General features: G+C 40.7%; 3 protein-coding genes across 4 annotated transcripts; 1 reads left to right on the plus strand and 2 right to left on the minus strand.

The window, feature by feature from the left end:
* Positions 1-4065: 4065 nt before the first annotated feature.
* LOC115763084 (cytosolic 10-formyltetrahydrofolate dehydrogenase) lies at positions 4066-8414 on the minus strand. 2 transcript variants are annotated; one of them, XM_030705515.1, is made up of 4 exons: positions 8266-8414; positions 6931-7314; positions 5148-6869; positions 4066-4829 (listed from the first exon to the last, which is right to left on the minus strand). In XM_030705515.1, exons 1-4 carry the CDS (start codon positions 8269-8271, stop codon positions 4200-4202), a joined length of 2742 nt encoding a protein of 913 aa, XP_030561375.1. In that variant the 5' UTR covers positions 8272-8414; the 3' UTR covers positions 4066-4199. The 2 variants fall into 2 exon arrangements, with proteins under 2 accessions (XP_030561375.1, XP_030561374.1); XM_030705514.1 differs by lacking the exon at positions 8266-8414 and having other exon boundaries at positions 6931-7387.
* A 1624-nt stretch (positions 8415-10038) lies between these two features.
* On the plus strand, positions 10039-11348 carry LOC115763266 (putative gustatory receptor 39b). The gene is made up of 4 exons (XM_030705745.1): positions 10039-10270; positions 10339-10994; positions 11051-11227; positions 11286-11348. Exons 1-4 carry the CDS (start codon positions 10039-10041, stop codon positions 11346-11348), a joined length of 1128 nt encoding a protein of 375 aa, XP_030561605.1.
* A 1330-nt stretch (positions 11349-12678) lies between these two features.
* Positions 12679-18830, minus strand: LOC115763126 (dynein assembly factor 1, axonemal homolog). Its single transcript, XM_030705572.1, has 5 exons — positions 18589-18830; positions 18065-18534; positions 17559-17623; positions 17412-17497; positions 12679-17354 (listed from the first exon to the last, which is right to left on the minus strand). The coding sequence occupies exons 1-5, from the start codon at positions 18734-18736 to the stop codon at positions 12886-12888; spliced, it is 5238 nt and encodes a 1745-aa protein (XP_030561432.1). The 5' UTR covers positions 18737-18830; the 3' UTR covers positions 12679-12885.
* Positions 18831-19675: the final 845 nt, after the last annotated feature.

Here is a 19675-nt window from a genome sequence, read left to right on the forward strand (position 1 = left end):
CTGGCAGTCGTTGGTTGAGCAGAGGGTGGCGGCCAGCAGGCAATTGCGTATGGAAAGGCACAGTCAGAGCTTTTTTGCCGCCTCGCAGCTTTTTGCTCAGCTGGGCGCCGTCGTTGTCTTTGCGTTGTCGTCGCCGTCACTGGAACGTCAGATTGCTTTGCTGGACTTTCGGCTTGTGGGTGGCGCCATTGCGGGTGGCACTTAGCCGGTGGTGCGTTGGGGAGCAACAAACAGTTGGGCTGCAAGCTTTCAAGGTTTCAGGCGTGCCCGCTGCTGCGGCTGCTTCTGCTGCGATTTGCAATCTCATTCAGTGGCTCTCGAACGACGTGCGTGAGCTGCATGTCAAGCAGTTGCTACTACTAAAGCTTTCTGGTTGCGCTGTGCTTCTCCAACTGTAGGTCTCGCTGCCGTTGTGCTTTGACAGTCATAAGTTCTTATCTAGAACTTTTTCTATGATTTGAAATATGCACAATAGCTCAGGAGAAATATAAAAGCTAATAATAATCAAATTTTGTATAGTTGATGTATGTATCTGTATATTTGTGTGTGAGTGACACAGAATAAGAGTATTTTGTTATTACTTAAGAAATTTAGTATGTATTAAGAGGCAGCATTAGTTAATGATTATTAAAACGAAACAGGGCAAATGCTTTCATCGTATGTTCAAGTACATACATCACTTTAAACATCATGAAACTCATATAAAAGCAGGAAACTTTCAAAAGGTTCAGATCATACCAATAAATAACTATAATAATAATAATAAATAATAGCAGACTATCAACATATTAAACAATAAATATCGATATATAAAAGACATGCATTCTAGTATCAGTATTGGTTTATTTATGTTTTATTTTTTAAGCTTTCAAAAAGCTCCTTGGCGCTTTTATTTCTAGACCTAAAAGCCGCTAGCGGCTTGCTCAGCTCCCGCTTGCAGCTCAGTTAGCATAGATTTTACAGGCCCCCAAGCTGTGGGAAAGGCTACCGTTGGGCTTCCAAGGCGAATACAGCTACAGCTACTTCCAGTCAATTTGCCGCAAGCATGCGCTGTAAAAGCGCCTGAGCGTAGGCAATAGAGTGCGAGAGCGTGAGAAACAAACAAAATTCCCGCAAAGTTTAGTAATATAATATTTATTGATTACTTGCTGCCAAAGTTTTCCACCAAAGAGTTTTCCTCTCAACTTGTTAAAATAGCAGCCGGACTATTGGCAAATTACATAAACTGAAAAAGAAAAATATGAAGTCCCTTCTCCTCACTCCAACCGTTGTCACACACCCATCTCTGTCGCACGCCCAGGCCGCGCTGAGCTCTATTTCTACTGCAGCATTGGGGGGAGGGTTTGGGTGTGTTTGGCCTGTGATTATTATACGTATATTGTTTCACTCACATCCAATTACGTCATATCTCAGCTGTTCTGAATACGCGACGCTTGTTACACAACCAAATGCAGCTCTTCAGCTCTCTGGCACATCCGCCCCCAAATCTCACACCTTCTCCTCTTGGCCCCTGGTATCCCAGGGCTTTAGTTATTTTGGGTTTTTAATGCTTACCTGTTTATATGGCTGACATTTAAGCTCTTGCTTACCGTTCGTTTCTGTTTGCGTGTATTGCGGTTTATTCCGCTCTTGCTTAAGCTCTAGCTAACTGTTAGTTTTGTGTTTATTGCGGTTTATTTCGTTCTTGCGGTATCCTATAGCAATCTTCATCCTCCCCTGCCGCACACACCCACAAACACACACATACATAATTTGTCATTACTTGGCTTTTATTTATATACGCAGCATTCGCTTTAAGTATATGAGTATTATTTTCTTTTTGCCCTTGCGAATAACGGTTATTGCAAGGTTCCTGGGTAGTAGAAGCTTCAATTTCTGTCTGACAAGTTCATATCTTTAAGATATAGTTACCAAGCAAAAGGTATCCGTTCTTGGATGTAAAAATATTAAATTTTAAATATAAGTACTTTAATTGTTAATAAGAGCAAAATATAAAAATATATTAGATAAAGATACCGTTGTAAATATAAATAAAAAAATATATTTATATACTTATCTTTATATATATAGATAATGAAGATATATATGTATGCAGATAAGGCCTAATTATATGTTGTCGATCCTTTATTATCTGCCTCTTTACCCAATTATTTATGACTGTAAGCACATAAAGCAATTATCGGATATTATTATTTCCAAAGGGCCATAATCAAGGGTAACCATGTATATGGCTTATATTTTCTGTATCTGAATTATCTGTGTGTGTATGTAATATGTCTTATCAACCTCATTCATTTAATATATTAACCAAGTACGCAATTATTAAATGATTGCTTTCTAATCGGAATTTTATTCGTTAGTTTCGTTAAAATTGTTGTCAATTTAGTTTGTTTGCTTGATTTTCAATTGTAATATGATAAAAAAAACCAACAAGATTTGTTTGGGTTGCTATTCGAGCCTAGGCTTGTCCTTGTCACGCCCCAATCAACATAAAGCAACATCTATTAATATATATGTTGAAAACACGTACTTCGCGAAACTCTACAAAAGATGCTGCATAAATTTAGAAGGATCTGACAACAGGATGTACGTGCACACAAAAAAGCGCACATACACACGCACACAACAATAGAAAAAGGCGGACACATGCCCTAACGGCTAATGCAATTACATGATGTTACAGAGTAGAGCAGGGATAGAGAGTGAGAGGGACGAAAAGAGAGAGAGAGAGCAAGAGAGAGAGAGTGAGAGCGAGAGAGTGAGAGCGAGAGAGGGAAGGCAAACAAAATGTCTAAAGCCTTAAACACACACACATACACAAACATAACGTATACGCCGCATTGTTGCCTTGGCCTTTATATGTTCGGTTAATGCGAAATGCTTGCAAAAGTTTTCAAAAAAATATTAGAAAAATACATTGAAAATGTATAAATGATGAGCAGCATAAAGCAATAATAGAGCATTTAACGCCCAGCGACAAGCTTTCAGTATTTTGACCCACATTGGCTGTCAAAACTTTTAACTCGAAAAGTTGACAATGCAGGAACAAGAGTTTGTCGTTGCGCTTGCTTGCAGGAACTGCTGATGCGGCTGCATATTTTTAGTTGGATACCAATTGCAATTGCACAGTCGTTAAGACCGGGTAAGGGAAGCAGGGTGCTGTGTGTGTTGGCTGGGCTTGGCATTAAGCCATTGCTATTGTATTCACCGTGTGGATATTCTGCGGAAATGTTGGTAAGACTTCAATGATTGCTTGTAAACGCTACGCGTAGCCAACGTTTATTCAAATACTGACTGTTTTCGCAATACACTTATGTACATTTGTGTTGGTATTATATTCAACCCAGATGGTCGAAGCCAATAAAGTAGGTTTTAAGATATGAATTTCAAAAGAAATCACAGCAAAGCTTACGATTTCTATTCTAATAAAAAAACTGGTTGATTATTTAACGATCTACGTTCAGTCCAAACCTTAAATACTAGCAAATACCAGATTTTTGAAATCCCACCCTCGCGTGTGGAAAACTAGTAAAAGTCGCTCATATGAAAGTTCTTTTACTTACGATTCGATTGGCTCCAAATTAATTGTCATAGATCTTTCTTTTTTTTAAACGTTTATTCTGTTGAATCTTGAATTTAAATTAAAAAAAAAATCTTCCCAAATATTTATTATATTGAAAATTCCACCTTCATGTGTGGAAAATTAGTGAAATGCGGTCGTATGACAGTTTTTTGCTTTTGATCCGATTTTCCTCAAAGTTATTTTCACAGATCGTCCCAAATATTCATCAAATGGAAAATTTCACGTACATGTGTTGGAAATTAGGTCATATCAGTCATTTAAAAGTTTTTCCTTTCTTAAGAACTTTTCTAATTAGGAGACGGGACTTTAAAGTTGTATGGATGAAAATTTAAGTTTTTTGCGATCGCTTTAAACTTTTTTTTTTTAAATAGCTAGTTATTTAATACTTATTTTAATCGATTTTGAAAATTTCCCTCAATATAATGTTTTATGGAAAACTCGCTTATAACTCGATTTATATACAAATATTAACATATTTATTAAGTTTTAATAAAGACTCGTATACATAAATACGTATTTCTAGGCCTATTGAGAATTATGTAGTATCTATATAAAATGCAGTAAGTCTTTTCTTTCTCACTAACCGAACATTGAATTCTGTCGAATTTGAATTAACTCAGTACTCAATGGTCACACACTTGGTCTTCAGATACTCGTTGAGCGCCTCCTGGCCCAAATCCTTGCCGAAGCCGCTCTGCTTAAAGCCACCAAATGGAGCTGCCACATCCGTTTTGTTGTAGACATTGACAAAGACGGTGCCCGCGTCGATGCGATCGGCAAAGCTCAAGGCCTTGCTAATGTCCTTGGTAAAGACACCGCTGGCCAGTCCGTACTCGGTGCGATTGGCACGCTCCATGACCGAGTCTACATCGCTGCCGTTGAACTTGGAGATGATCATAATTGGACCGAATGATTCTTCCTGTGCTATGAACATGTCATCCTCGACATTGGTGAACACGGTGGGCGTAAAGAAATAACCCTTCAGATTGGGCACGCGACAGCCGCCGTAAACAAGCGTTGCGCCCTCTGCCACGCCCCTTTCGCAGTACTCCAATAGCTTATCGAAGTGCGCCTTATGATTCTGTGGACCGTGTGCCGTGGACCGATTGAGTGGATCGCCAATGGTCATCGAGCGCAAATCCTTGAGCACGCGACGCACAAACTCGTCGTGAATGCGATCCTCCACAAAAAGACGTCCGGCGGCTATGCAATTTTCACCCTTATTAAAGAAGACCGAAGACATGCCCTGCAAGAAAAAGAAAATTAAGGAAATTAAAACAAGAGTGAAACAATTTGTTTAAATTAAGACCTGAGATGGAAATCGAAACAGTACGGGCTCAACAAATAGCTCAACCGAACCCCAATTGAATCAAATTTTTTCGAATTAAAAACCAGCCCCAAAGCGAATTCCTAGCTTGATTTTTTTTGAGGCATGGACCGATCGTTTATATGGAAACTACATGAAATCTTCAAAAGCTTATCAAAAACCGGCAGCGAAACGGACGAGCCTAAATTATCTAAAAATATAACTAAATTGCCGAAACTACCCAAAGTCCATACTCACGTGTTTCACAGCCTTGTCGAGATCACAATCAGCGAATATGATCAAAGGACTCTTGCCGCCCAGCTCCAGTGAACATTTCTTCAGATTGGATGCAGCGCAGGATTTCATGATGTGCTTGCCAATGGGCGTGGAGCCGGTAAAGCCCAGTTTGCGCACCAGCTGATGATCGGCCACAGCCTGACCCGCATCAGAGCCCTTGCCCGGCAGCACATTGATGACGCCCGGCGGGAATCCGGCCAGCACGGTGAGCTCCGCAAACTTGAGCGCCGTCAGGGGGCATGTCTGTGCCGGCTTGATCAGGCAGGTATTGCCGGCGGCTATGCAGGCGGCCATCTTCCAGGAGAGCATCATCAATGGATAATTCCAGGGTGTGATCAGGCCAACCACACCAATCGGTTCCTTGCGCGTAAACGTCAGCACATTGTTGGGCCGGGCGGGATTCACGGGTATCGTATTACCCTGGATCTTATCGCACCAGCCGGCAAAGTAGCGCCACGCATCGATGGACATGCCAATGTGGGTCTTCAGGGCCAGCGTATAGACGGCGCCCGAGTCCACAGACTCAATGGTGGCCAGTTCCTCCTTGTGTTGCTCCATCAGATCGGCCAGTTTCAGCATGAGCTGTCCGCGTTGCCGGGCCGACACCTGCTTCCAGGCGCCAAAGAATGCCTTGTGCGCCGCCTGCACCGCCTTGTCTACATCGTTCACGCTCGCACAGGCCACCTGGCAGAGCACCTGCTCGTCGGTGGGATTAATGATGTCCAGTGTGCGCTGCTGCTCGGCATCGATGAACGCGCCATTGATGAAGAGCTGTGTGGGCACCCGAATCTCACGCTTGTTCGCCTGCAGCAGAAAACCCTCGTAGTTGAGCTGCTTGGCGCTGGCGTCGCCGCTGCCCTGGCGCAGGCTTCTTATCAGCTGATCGAAGAACTCCTCAAAGACGGGCGCCATAAAGACGTGCTCATTCTCTAGCGGCACATCGAATGCCTCCTTGACCTCCTCCACTAGACGCACCACGTCCATGGAGCCAGCGCCGGCGGCAAAGAAATCCGTCGTTGCCTCGATAGGTTCCTTGAGTATGGCTTGCCAAATGCCAGACAGCTGCGTCCGCTTAGCCAACTCATCTTCGGTGAAATCCGTAATAGGCTGGTGCTCCGCCTGCTTGAACCAATCGCTGGCATTGATCATCTTCGAGCCACGCTTAATGCGACGCACATTCACAAAGGCGCCGTCAGTGCCCTCAATCAGCAGGCCGCCCTCGTGTACCCAGGCTGGCTTGGCCAGGCCCTTCAGCTTCAGCGGCTGTCCGCCTTTGACGGGTCCAGCGGAATAGATATGTGCCCCAAAGAAACGCACTTGCTGCTCACTGCCATCGGCTTCGAGCACGGTAGCTATGGCTCCCGGCACCGAGTCTAGGCCACGCACAAAATTCCATATGCGCTCCGCGGACTGTTGCAGATTCAGCATCTGGTTCTCGGCTTTGAACATGGCCGGATCATAGGTGGCGCCCACCTCAGTTTGGGTTATTTTGGGCGCTGTGCCCTGGGCAACCATATCAACAGCCACGCCCATGGCCTTGACACCCTCCGGATACAAGAACCTCTTGTAGATGCTGTCCAAAGTGTCCGTCGGCTCAACATTGGTCTGACGTTGCAACAGCAAGGGTCCAGTGTCCAGGCCATCATCCGCCCAGAAAATGCTGAAGCCGGCCACCTCGTCGCCCTGTTAAAAACCAAAAAGAGGATTAGAATCGATCCGAAGAATTCGCGCTCCTGCTGCTTACCTCGATGAGCGTCCAGGATATGGCGCTCGCGCCGCGATGCCTGGGCAATATGGAGGGATGGTAGCATATGCTGCCCAACGGAGCGCCATCAATCACCTCGATGGGTATGAACTGTGAGCAATAGGGCAGCACATTTAGCGTTGCGCCCACCGATTTGTACTTTGCCAGGACCTCGGGCAGGGCCACGCCCTTGCGGCGCCAGCTGGCAAACTTGAAGACGGGTATATTGTGGCTGGCCGCGGTGCTGGCCAAAACATCCTCCCGACTGCCCTTGTCCGGTATGGTGAACACGCCCACTATTTGAAAAATGGAACGTTCCAACAGCAACTCCAGCACATCGGCCGCAAAATTGCTCTGGCCAATAATCGCAATGCGCAGACTGGACTGTAAAAAGGCAATACAACTAAATTTAATATGCATATCGGATCACAACATTGTCATTTAATTAATCAAAAGGTAAGTAAAAAAAAAGTATTGTTATAAAACAAACATAGGTATTTAATATGTGGCTGAGTTTTATTTCAACATTTTTTTCTTAAATTTGACAAATACAAGTCAAGCTATTTTACAGGGTAACTAGAAAGCGAGTCAATTATAGAGCATGGAATATTATTCTTTTAGAACATGAGTATAATTATATATTTAATTTAATATGTTTGTGTACTGTTTAACACCTGGCGAAATAATTAGCGAGTGCATTTTTTTGTTTATACTATTTCGAGTGTAAATTCATAGAGCGAGAGAACGAGAAAGCAATAAAATATTCAGTGTGCAGCAGATTAAATACCCTTAATATTATCGCACGACTCTCGTGCAAAGACTTTGTTCAAAATATGGAAGAATGGGAAAAAACTTTAATTTTCATTCAAATATTTGAAAGGTGGAGCAACCGGCATTTAGAAAACTACGTGTTAAAAAAAAAAAAAAAAAAAAACAAAAAACTTGTAATTTGGTTGTTTTTACTGATCAAGTATAAATAATTTATGGGACCGGAAATGCCTTGTTACGCACATTGTCAAAAAAAAAATAAATGATATCCCTCTGCTAGGATTTTAAAAAACTGTTGAATGGCAGTGATATAAATTATAATATTAATATTATATTTATATAATTAATATATTATTAAATAATATAAATATAATGTAACCTTTAATATAATGTTAATATTAATAATTATAATATTAATAAAAAGATTGCCAATTTAACTTTATTTACAAGCTAAAAGTAAATTTGTTTTAAACATGTTAAGCTGGGAATCACTTATTTTTTTTTTTTAAATCGTTATTTAGTTTATATTAGAATAAATATTATGCTGAATTTAATTCGTATACTCACACTCATTATTATTTCACGTTTGGAAGTAATTCTTTGTATAATTTATATTCTTTTTTTTTTGCTTTGTTTTATTTTCTAATGAAATCACTTGATATAGGAATTACTTTTCCCTAAGCTATTTCACTTTTTGCTCTACTCTTATTGAGAAGCAGCCAGCACAGCGCTCGAACTACTTATATTAACTGAATCGCATTGATCATTGTTGGGTCGTATTTATACCTAGAGCCAGCCCAATATTATCAGCTGATTCTCGTAATAAAAAAAAGTGCCAGCATAGGCATGCACTACGGTCGCTACCGTTTCGAAATATGTATTCGTATTTGTGTGCACATACATATACTATAATATACTTTTACTTTTCCAATAATTAAGTACAAAAAAAGAAGACAACAACAACAAGTTGGACATATCGCTTATCAGCTCGAAAAGCTTCAGAGTTCTCGTCGCGGCTAAACGCAATTTTGATAAGCATGATGATTTAGCATGATCAGTGAATTGTGGGCCTGATGTTTGGCGAAGGCCCCAGTGAATGGAAAGTTTGGTAACAAACATTTCAAACCAGCTGCATTCATTATTTAAGCCTTTGCCATTTAACGGCTCGTTTTTGGTTCGAGTTCCGTCTGGGTGGCTTTTCTAGGTATTACTTGGACTCGGATTGTAATTTGTAATAGAAACCAACACACAGGCTAATATTATGAGCTAGACGTCTGGATTTAACTGGTTACTGGGAAAGTAAACTAAAAAGTTATCAGTGATTACAAATAGAAAAGTGTAAAAAATACTAGTAATATGTTAAAGGGGATTGTACACATTTAGTTAGGCAGTGTCTAATTGTTGCTAATTAACGTTCAGTATAGATTTAATTAGATTGTGTTTATGTAAAGAGCTAATGTAGGACAGACTATGATTATCAGAAAGATTATTTTAATAATATATATTTATATATATATATATATATATATATTAATTTATGAATTATAGTCGACAACTGGCCCTAGCTGCTCTTCTCGCGACATTTATTATTATTTTACTATTTTGCGTCAATTTAATCTCATAAAATATAGCTAAAAAAGGTTTTTCTAAATGTGGAACACGCGAAATAAATAATCCTAAAAATTCTAAGATGCATTGAATTCTTTTTGGGCTTTAAAATAAAAACAATACGTAAATAATTCAATTAAAACATTGGGTAACAGGTTCATTGACTTACAAAATGAATTAAAATGTTATAAACATGTTTTAAAGAATATTTAAAAGTAAAATCAATAAAATATTTTTAAAAAATATTAAGTATTTGTTGTGTTGTGTAAAAGAAAAATACTTATTATTTATATGATTGTTTTTCTTACTTATATTGTAATAATTTCTTATATTAATAATAATTAAATTCAGTTTTGACTTTTTTAATATTATTTAATATTGTTTTAATTTTTTTTTTAGCGTTATCTAATATGAATGCTGCATACTGGACTTCGAATTATATATAATCGGTAAGTACTCAAAAATATATATCCAATAATTTCAGTATATGCATTTTTTTGTATTAAATATAAATATCTTTTTCATGATTTATACGAATCTTGTTTATACTATGAATCTATCGTAATATCTAAATTAATCGTGTTTATTGTCCGCCGTCAAACTTCTTTGCCATTTAGCTAATTATTGAATTTAATTAGCTAGGATATCGAATTTGAATAATCTTTATGGCTAGTAGCTATCCTTAGCAGCACTTGTTATACTTAGTATCCATTTACAACTTCGGAGCTGAACATGCTTTACGCTCTGCAGCGTTACCTAAAATACTTTGCCATCTTGGGTCTGGTGCCGTGGTCCGAGAAGGCGCCACAGCAGCAGCTGCAAAAGATCTATACGATTGTCATAATATTTCTGAACATCGGAGTGGCCTTCTATATAGTATTCTATGCCTCGCCAGAGGGTGATTTACTGGTATCGATGCTGGTGAGCTGCACCGTGTTCATATCGCAGATTGTGACCATGTCAGGCGTGTATCAATTCCAACTTAATAGTCGATGTATTTATTCAATATAATGAATTTTTCTCTCTGAACAGTTGTCGAACTGCAAGTGATGTGCCAGCATAAAAGATACTACGAATTCTGTCTGCAGTTAAAGTGCCTGAGATTGCATTTTCAGTGCGAACTACAGCAGCCAGTTAAGGGTTGGCCCTGGACCAGATATGTCAAGTATTTTGTACTGGGCGTTATCAATTTTGTCTCACTCTTTCCATCTGTATATGTGGTGCTACACTTTGATTATATTGGCTACTTTTGGTTCTCCCTGGGCGCCGTTTTGATCAATCGTGTTCAGTGTCTGCTGCTGCTGCTCTATGCTGAGCTTCTTGGATATCATGTGGAGCTATTGGATCAGCGTCTGCAGGCGGTGCACAGCTATCGTCTGCTGGGCGCCCAATCGCAGTTGAATGTAAAATTTGAGCAAATGTGCTCCTTGGAGTATTTGTTGAGCCTGAAGCGCGCCTACATGGAGCTATATCGTTTATTTGAACTCTATAATAGCCTGTTTGGCTGGTCGATTGTCTTCATCTTTGTGGTTATGTTTCTGGACAGCATCGTTAATATATATTGGTCGCTGCTGGTTCTCACTGAAATCTATAGCTTTGTTTTCATCTACATGACCTGCTCGACCTTTGTGCCGCTGCTCATATTGATCTTCACCTTCTGCCGTTGCGGCGAGTACTGCAAGCAACAGGTGAATACTTGTATTGCCATATTCTTCTGTTTAATAATCAAAACCCAAACTTGTAGCACATGCTCATAGGCAGCCATGTACGTGGCCTGGCCTGTGCTGCACAATGCCAAGCCGTACCGCCAACTTTGGCATACAATGCAGTCCTGGCCGAGTTCGCCATGCAGGTGGAACAGGATGCATTGATCATTAGCGCCGAAGGCTTTATGGATATTGACTACAGCCTGCTAATGTCGGTAGGTCCTTAACTGCAGGATGCAGTAAATTATCAAATTATTAAATAAACTTTCATAGATCTTTACGGCCATGGTCACCTATCTGATTGTGCTCATGCAATTCGGCTCGTTATATACCTAAAAATGAGGATCTGAATTTAAGTTTGCGTGACATTTTACAATACGAGGCGAACACGCAGCATGCCAAGCAAATAATTATATTACACATTTTACATTTTAATTGTTTATTATTTCGAGCATTGCGATCTACATAATATATATAATTTATATAATCTATATAATCAATGTATCTCGACAAGGATATATAACTAGTGTCCACTTCGGTCGTGGAATTCATGTATATATACCATTTTAAGAAAATTCAAGAAACTATTTTAATTTCACGATAAGAGAAATACCATATACACATTGCTTTTATAGTATATATATTAATTCAGAGGAAAGCAGTAGCTTCAGTTTATAGAAAAGTACCCTTAATTAAGTTTTGTGTTTACTGTTCGATCTGTATACAACCATCAAGATATAAGGATAAGCTAAATAAAAAAATAGATTTGATTCACAACATAATTGTGAATGTATTTTCAAGATATTCTCCAAAAACAGTTGTTGGAAATCGATATTTATCGATTTCAGGCACAAAGTTCGATATTCACGGCATTTTTTAGATATACTTGATTCTCATACATTAACGAAACATTTTAAGAAAACTGTAACCGAATGACATAGCGGGCTTACATCATACGGAATTCCGTCCAAACTATCAAAATGATTACTTGACCGGCAACTTGGCCATTTTACGTTTTCACCACTGACCTACTTTACCCCCCAAGTTCCGCTGCAGACCACTTAAGACTGTGATATAGATAAGATTATGAAATGACGAACGATCATAATAAAATTTGGAAATCAAACTGGTAAAAACTGGTTTGGTAATAGGCAGCTGGCATTATCTCGAGTATCACTGAACTTGGCAAGTTCTTGAAATGTTTGAATAAACAGGTTTCCAAAAATATAATAGATGACCCCCCCAAGAGTTCTTAGCTGATAGCTGTTGTCAGTTGACTATAATATATATATAAATATACAGATGGTGCTATGTTGTGTTATGCAATTATGCATATGTACATATTTAGAATACAGTAGGGTCCAATAAACTGAGCACGCACTCTACAGCTGCTCGCTGGTGTTCTTTAGACGCCACTGGGAAGAGTGTCACATTTCTTTTTTACTGATAAGTTTGTCGACGATAACCTGTTCGAGTGCCCTCGGCTAAGTCATCAAAACAAAGCAAAAAACCGGTTTGCGCGCTATGCCAAACCGGTTTCAAGCAACTCAGGATGTGCTAATTTAGATAGGCGATCGAACTAGCAAAGTAAACATTCAGTCCCTCTAATCTCTCAGACATAATATATTTATAAATCATGCATATACTTTTCACTGGCTCTTTATTTTTTTTTTTTTATTAATTGCTATGTACTAGAATTTTAAGTCGGTTTAAACCGGTTTTCGATTTTGAACTTCTCCCGATGTTATCAATGGGTTCAAATGTGTTCTTACACGTGGTGAGGTGTATTGTATAAAATGTGCAAATTGTAGACATGATTAAAAGACAAATTAATTATGCAATTGTAATTGAACATAAACTCAAACTAGATTTATTATTTAAGCTCGTAGGTCACTTGTGCATTCACACTAACTTCCTGCACGACTGCATCGCCATCATCATTTAGGATCTCCAGGTTACACTCGATCTCTTCGGTCTTGAGCTCTGTATTTGTATCGGAAGCAGCATCAACATTATCTGGTTCAATAGCTTCAAAATAATCTAATCTTATAATAGGCTTGGGCACATTCTCAGCTGACTGAGGCAACTCCTCGCCAAAATCTTGATTAGTTAGCTCAATGTCCTCTAGTATTGATTTGTCACGTGCATTTTCTTTAAGTTTTTCTTCTAGATTTTCAGTTAAGTGAGGAGACTCTTTGGTAGACTCTTGAATAGTCAGCTCTACGTTCTCTAGTATTGATTTCTCATATTCATTTTCTTTAAGTTTTTTTCCTAGGTTCTCATCAGTTGACTGAGGCATTTCTTCGCCAACCTGTTGAGTAGTTAGTTCTACGTCCTTTAATATTAGATTTTCATTTTCATTAGGTTTTTCTTGTAGATTTTTAGTTAACTGAGGCAACTCTTCGACTGCCTCTTGAATAGTCAGCTCTACATCTTCCAGTATTAGATTCTCATGTGCATTTTCTTTTAATTTCTCTCTAAGGCCTATGCTTTCAACAGTGGACTCTGCGCATATCTGTGTTTCGGTTTTATCAATAGATTTGTCTAGATTGGAATTCTTTATTTGCGTCTCGCAGTCTTCATAGATAGTATTCAGTTTTTTTAGACTAGCCTCCAGTTCATAGTCGTCTTCGCCATTGCTTTCGTCCTCATTGAATTGACTCTTCTCCAACAATTTCATATCATCCGCCGCAATGAACTCATTTAGCTTCTGTGATATTTTAGCCCATTGACGCTTGGCATTGCGTGCCAGTTCGCCAACGGCACCATTCGATTCAGTATCTGTCGTATCGTCTTCTTCGACAACCTTGGTTTGTTCTGGTGAGCTCTTTTTGGCTTCCAGCTCCGAGCTCTCGTCATCCACATCTGTGGTTAGAGCTGATTCCGATTCTGGCTTTTCATTGCCTGTTTCCAAACGATCCTCTTCATTTATGGAGTCTTCCTCCTGACTTGTCCAAGCTCTGAGGGGCAAACTGAAGAGCTGCTTGCGCAAAGCCTCTTCGTTTTCACGCTCTAACTTTTGGCCATCTTCAAACTGATTGCTAAACAATTCATTGAGGGCACCCTCGGGCAGTTTTGGTGGCTCTACAACGGGTATTTCTTCTTCCGAATCATAGTCAGTGGATGCATCGGAAATAATATCGTCATCTATGCTTACATTGGCGTTTATTTCTGTTTTTGTGGGCTCTGGATCAGCGCTGTGCGTGTCTTTCGGTTTCTCAGTGGATGTCTCGATAGATTCATCGATTTGTTGTTCTAGAACTTCTTTAATAGGTGGCTCCATTTTCAAAACTTCTTGCTCTAAATTACATTTATCGTTCCCATTGCTTCTCTCTTCTGTCGTTTCCTCCATATCTTTCGCTGGCTCTTCCCCGTTTCCTGTTTCAGGCAGCTGGCTTTTTAATTCGTAAATTTTACAGCCACCCAATGTTAATTGTATTGGAGTGAAATCTTCCTGCAACTCCTGTGCATCTTCCTGTTGGTCGCTGTTGCTCTCCTCTTTGGGACCAAGCAGCTCTTTGGGTCTTTCCGAACCACACATTAGCTTTTGCAAATTTTTCCCGGCTCCGACTCCGGCTGTATGTTCCTCTTCACTTTCGCCTCCAAGTTTGTCCATAATCGATTTCGTTTTCAATTTAAGTGCGCCCAAATCCTGCGAACTCGCCAGCTCTTGTTGCTGACGTTCGCGTTCCTCCTGCTGGCGCTTGCGTTCGATTAAATCCTTCAGCATTTCATCCTGCTTCACCAGTGCACCGGGATTCTCTTCCTTTTGGATGTCATCGGATTTTAGGCCAGCTCTTAGTTCGTCGTAGCTGCGCATACCCTCCACTGTTATCTCGCCATCACTGCCAATCACCTTTTGCAGATCCAGTTTATCTAGGAACTCCGAGTCTAGCGAGTTGAAGGCGTCTCTTGCCTCAAGCGAGTAAAATTCATCAATGGACTGATCAACCACACTATCCTCATCCCTGAGCTCGACCACATTCAGCTCTTCATTTGCGCGCATTGGCTCCAGTTCTGCTTTTGGCCACATGCTGCGAGAAGTCGTGGCTCCTTTTGTTTCCTCGGCGGTGTCATAGGCATCATCCTCATCTCCATCGGAGCACTCGCTCTCACTGTCACTCTCGCTGTCACTGATGAGCGCTGGCGGTGGCGGCAGATCCTCTATGTTGCCTGTATCCTTTTTCACAATCACCAGCTTGTTGTCCACCACGTCGAGTGTGTCCTCGTAGTCTTCACGCTTGGCAAAACAACGCGTTGCCATTGCCGCCACACGACGTTTGGTTTTCTCCTTTAGCTTGGCCAATTCGGCATCTAGCTCCGCGGGAGTCTCCTCTTTGTAGGACGTTAGCATTCTGGACTTGAGCAGTTCTTTAGCCGCTTGCACCTTCTCCGAGCTGCTTGTGGCTTTTCGATCCGATTTTCTCAGCTTCTTGCGTTCACTGACGGAGCTAAGAAAATCGCCAAAGGCGTCTATGCATTCACGCAGCGACTTGCCGCTCGCCGGATCCTCCAGCTCCGGCGGCATTAGCTTCTCGGTCTTGGGTTCTGCCGAATAGCTATACTCCTCATCCGATTCAATTAGTCCAAAATCAAAGCATTTGATATTCTGTCCGTTGATTATCTCCTGATACTGCAGCTCGTCGATTAGCTCATCAATGAGTGCGGCACAGACCTCCTCAATGGGTGGCTCCGGTGCCCTGGAGAGGTCCTCTTCATCCAAAGTGCTCGTGATGTCGTACAGGACATCTGCCTCATCCTCTAGCTCCTGCAATAGCTCGCGTAACGATGCCTCATCCGCCGCCAGCTTTTGACTCATCTGCTCACAAATTAGCTCAGCCTGTGCATGGCTTGTTTCTGCATTCAGTAATTTAATCTGGTACTCATCTTCGTTGGGCACTTTACGGGTCTCTTTGATTGTTAATTGACGCAGGCATTCTTCCGTACGCCATTCATAGCTGGGCGTGTCGCAGCCAGCTCCAAAAACACGCCTGGGCACATCATCTGTACAATCGTCCAGTACCTTGGCAAAGGCAGCATCCATTTCATCCAACTCTGTTTCATTTTTCTCCACTTTCATCTCTTCTATTAGTACTTTAGTTTCATGCTCATCCTGAGATCTTTTCTCTTGATCCTTCATGTCCTCACAGATGCGTTCCCTGCGCACGCTGAACTCCTCTATTATGCGTAGAGAACGCGTCACAGTAGTCAATTCAATGCACTTTTTTTTATCCGCTTCTTTCTCCTCGTCGGAGCTGCTGCTTGTTTCCTTAGGTTGAACTTGCGGCGTGCCTCGCAGTTGATCAAGCGGCTGCCGCAGCTCTTCCAAGTCCTCGTCCAGTTGGCTACTGATCTCTTCTATATTATATTCCACTATACCATTTGCCTCGACGCACTCCTCTTCATATTCCAATTGCTCCTTGGTCTTGACTATATTATTCACAACCTCCGAGCGCAACTTAGGCATTTCCTCAGTGTGTTGCTTAGACTCCAGCTCATTTGTGGGATTTCCTTTTGTTAGCATTGTCTCGCTGAACTCGGGGTGTTCTGCAAATATTTCTGTGCCATAAGATTCGTACATGCGATCTATACATTCCTGTTTGATTTGCTCGGCGGATGGTTCGCCAGCATTGTTTGAAGCTACAGCTCCTAATTTCTCGCTCGATTTCTCTAGATCCGCTGCGCTGCTTTGATCCATTTCCGAGCCGCTGTCTGGTTCATTAATGAGCTCCGGTAAATCCTTAGCTTCCACTTCGTTGTTTGCGCTGTTTTCCTGTTGTTTCTTTACTGCTTCCTCCAGCTCAGTGGGTTTTGCGTCCACTTGGGTTTTTCCAAGCTTTGGATCCTCTTTTTTGTTCTCTGCTTTTGTCGCTTCCTCCTCCTGTAGCCTGGCTCTCTTACGTTCCACATCAAGTTCTTCTAGTTTAACTTCCTCTATGTATATACGTTTGCCTGTGCGTGTCTCCTGATCGTCCCGTTGTCGGGTAGGCTCCAGTTGCTCCTCTGGATTTACCGCATCGGCAAGCTGTGATTCATATAGCACCTTTGGACGTCCCTCCAACGGCTTGGCCTGACGATTGCTTAACTGTTCAGCTATATCGTCAGCTTGCGAACCATTGCTGGCTTCATCAGCTGTGCCCGAGGTACCGGAGCTATCGTTGTCTTTATTGTCGCCAGATACTTCACTCCATATATCATCCACGCAGCCATATTCTAGTGCGGCTTTCACACGCGTCTTTTCCGCACCTTTGTCGGCTTCCTGTTCCGCTTCTGAATCTGTTGAGCTTATCAATGAATCTTGTTGGTCCGGCGGCCGATGACGATTGCGTAGTTTGATGGTATCTAATAAGAGGATAACAGGGTAACTGAATAGATCTTACGGCAAATACAAGAACTTACAGTTTACGCTATCACGCATTTTCTTGCGATCCGCGCGATTCCAGCGCATATTTTCCTTGCGTTCGCCCTCATACCCTTCACGTTTCCTAAGATACAGAAATGTATATATAGCTTGTATATAAAACATGTTTTAGAGTCTTTATTTACCAGGCCTCGGCACAAGCGCGATCACGTGGGAATACAGGTCGACTGTCCAAGTAGGTTAGTTCCTTCTACGAGCGATAAAATACAGGAAATTTTTAAAAACTGTTATTTAAATTAATTTAAAAGATTGTTTTCTCCGTTGCAGTGGAATTTTCATTCCACAAACTTGAGCAATTTTATTTGGGTATTTCGATTTTTTAGATAAAAATGATTTACTTTTAATAAATACCAAAGTAATGAGTAGTATGTCTTTATGGCTTTGTCAAGAACTGCCCGGTTTCTGTATCAGCCGACCTTACAATGGCCAAAGGCTTGTTCCCCTGACGAGGCTATAACCAGTTGCGAATTTCAAGCTTTAGTATGTTAATAACATATAAGAAAAATCTAATGATTCTCAGACCACTTGATCATTCAGCTGCTAGAAATATTATATAGCATATTATATCATAATACATCTGCTAACTGAATTAATTTTTCAGAACTCCAAAATTTTTCCTTTTCATACTCACACAGGCTAAAATCAGGGTCTTGCGATATTGCGGCAAACGTGATACGACAGGATTGCCCTGCAGTACCAAAACTTTCAGGCAGGGCATCTTTTCAAAGATCTTAACAATCAGTATGTCATCTATGCGATTATTTGACAAATCCAGCACAGCCAAAGTCTTACATTCGACCAAATGAGCAAGACTTTCGCTGTCCTTTAAATAGTTGGACGATATATTAAGTGTATTCAGAACGGGCAATATATCGGAGCCAATGTTCTCAATCAGGCGTATATGATTCGAGCTGAGGTTGAGTGTGTCCAATTCGGGACACGAGGCCAAATTCTCGATGCGTTTGATCAGATTGTTTTGAAGAAAGAGACATTTGAGTTTGCTCTGTTTATCCAAACCCTCGATTTCCGATATGGCATTGCACTCCAGCCACAAGCACTTGAGTTCAGTGTACTCATCCAAGCATTCGATATACTGGTAGCCTGTAAATTGTTTATTACTAGTTTAGTAAACTCAGCCTTTCATTCAGTTTTTACCCTGATAGTGCAAATAGAGCACATCGTTCAGACGTGGCGTCTGATATAGCTTGTCCTTCTTGCATAGATCTCGAAGGCCCTTCTGTGTCATGCGATGCAAGCCGGTTACCTCTTTGCGCGGCGCCACAGCGCCCACAGCTTGTGCCATTATTTACAATATAACTATATGATTCTAGATATAGTTATTAGTATTATATTTAGATTTAAAACTATGCAACTCAATTCCTAATATTTGATGCAGTGTGTCTAACGAATTTGTTGGCGTAGTTGACGGCGCTTGTTACGTTTGTTTATTATTTATTATTGAACAAACAACATATCAAATCGTTAGGGACAACCACGCTCCAAGCGATTACACGTAAATCGAGTACAATATTAGCCACCTTCTCTGGTATGAATATGTCACTAATCAGGAAACTACAGGAAACTAATCTCTCAAATGGAAGATTAAGTTCGTCTATAAAACACATTTAGCTTGGTAAAAATTTACCATCATTATTAAATTTGCTGAGAACATTTTTATAATTTATTAGAGCGAAAAATGAAAACCATGAAGAAAAAGCGGCAAACTTCGTGAAAATCGGATGAGATTTGACCGAGATATGGGGGTGGTAATTTTTGACCCATGTCTATATACGAATCTTGGGGTAAGATTTGGACATGAATTTCGACCAAAAAATCGGTGTCGAGATTTGAATGCCACATTAATCTAGAGGGAAAACCATGAAGAAAAAGCCAAACTTCGTGAAAATCGGATGAGATTTGGCCGAGATATGAGGCTGGTAATTTTTGACCCATATCTATATACGAATCTTGGGGTAAGATTTGGACATAAATTTCGACTAAAAAATCGGTGTTCAGATTTGAATGCCTGATTAATCTAGAGGGAAAACCATGAAGAAAAAGCCAAACTTCGTGAAAATCGGATGAGATTTGGCCGAGATATGGGGGTGGTAATTTTTGATCCATATCTATATACGAATCTTGGGGTAAGACTTGGACATAAATTTCGACTAAAAAATCGGTGTTCAGATTTGAATGCCACATTAATCTAGAGGGAAAACCATGAAGAAAAAGCCAAACTTCG

This window comes from Drosophila novamexicana, unplaced genomic scaffold, assembly GCF_003285875.2.
Source record: "Drosophila novamexicana strain 15010-1031.04,08,12 unplaced genomic scaffold, DnovRS2.1 tig00000689-arrow-pilon, whole genome shotgun sequence".
Taxonomy (NCBI): domain Eukaryota; kingdom Metazoa; phylum Arthropoda; class Insecta; order Diptera; family Drosophilidae; genus Drosophila; species Drosophila novamexicana.

What these genes read in the sequence shown, in the direction of transcription:
- LOC115763084 (XM_030705514.1), bottom strand. Translation starts at nt 7,350, where the DNA reads ATGCATATTAAATTTAGTTGTATTGCCTTTTTACAGTCCAGTCTGCGC. An exon ending in TATCCTGGACGCTCATCGAG is followed by an intron (nt 6,870 to 6,930) that starts GTAAGCAGCAGG and finishes GGTTTTTAACAG; the next exon opens with GGCGACGAGGTGGCCGGCTT. An exon ending in TCGACAAGGCTGTGAAACAC is followed by an intron (nt 4,830 to 5,147) that starts GTGAGTATGGAC and finishes TTTTTCTTGCAG; the next exon opens with GGCATGTCTTCGGTCTTCTT.
- LOC115763266 (XM_030705745.1), top strand. Translation starts at nt 10,039, where the DNA reads ATGCTTTACGCTCTGCAGCGTTACCTAAAATACTTTGCCATCTTGGGT. An exon ending in GCAGATTGTGACCATGTCAG is followed by an intron (nt 10,271 to 10,338) that starts GCGTGTATCAAT and finishes CTCTCTGAACAG; the next exon opens with TTGTCGAACTGCAAGTGATG. An exon ending in GCGAGTACTGCAAGCAACAG is followed by an intron (nt 10,995 to 11,050) that starts GTGAATACTTGT and finishes CCAAACTTGTAG; the next exon opens with CACATGCTCATAGGCAGCCA.
- LOC115763126 (XM_030705572.1), bottom strand. Translation starts at nt 18,736, where the DNA reads ATGGCACAAGCTGTGGGCGCTGTGGCGCCGCGCAAAGAGGTAACCGGC. An exon ending in AGACCCTGATTTTAGCCTGT is followed by an intron (nt 17,624 to 18,064) that starts GTGAGTATGAAA and finishes TATCGCTCGTAG; the next exon opens with AAGGAACTAACCTACTTGGA. An exon ending in CGCGCTTGTGCCGAGGCCTG is followed by an intron (nt 17,498 to 17,558) that starts GTAAATAAAGAC and finishes TCTGTATCTTAG; the next exon opens with GAAACGTGAAGGGTATGAGG.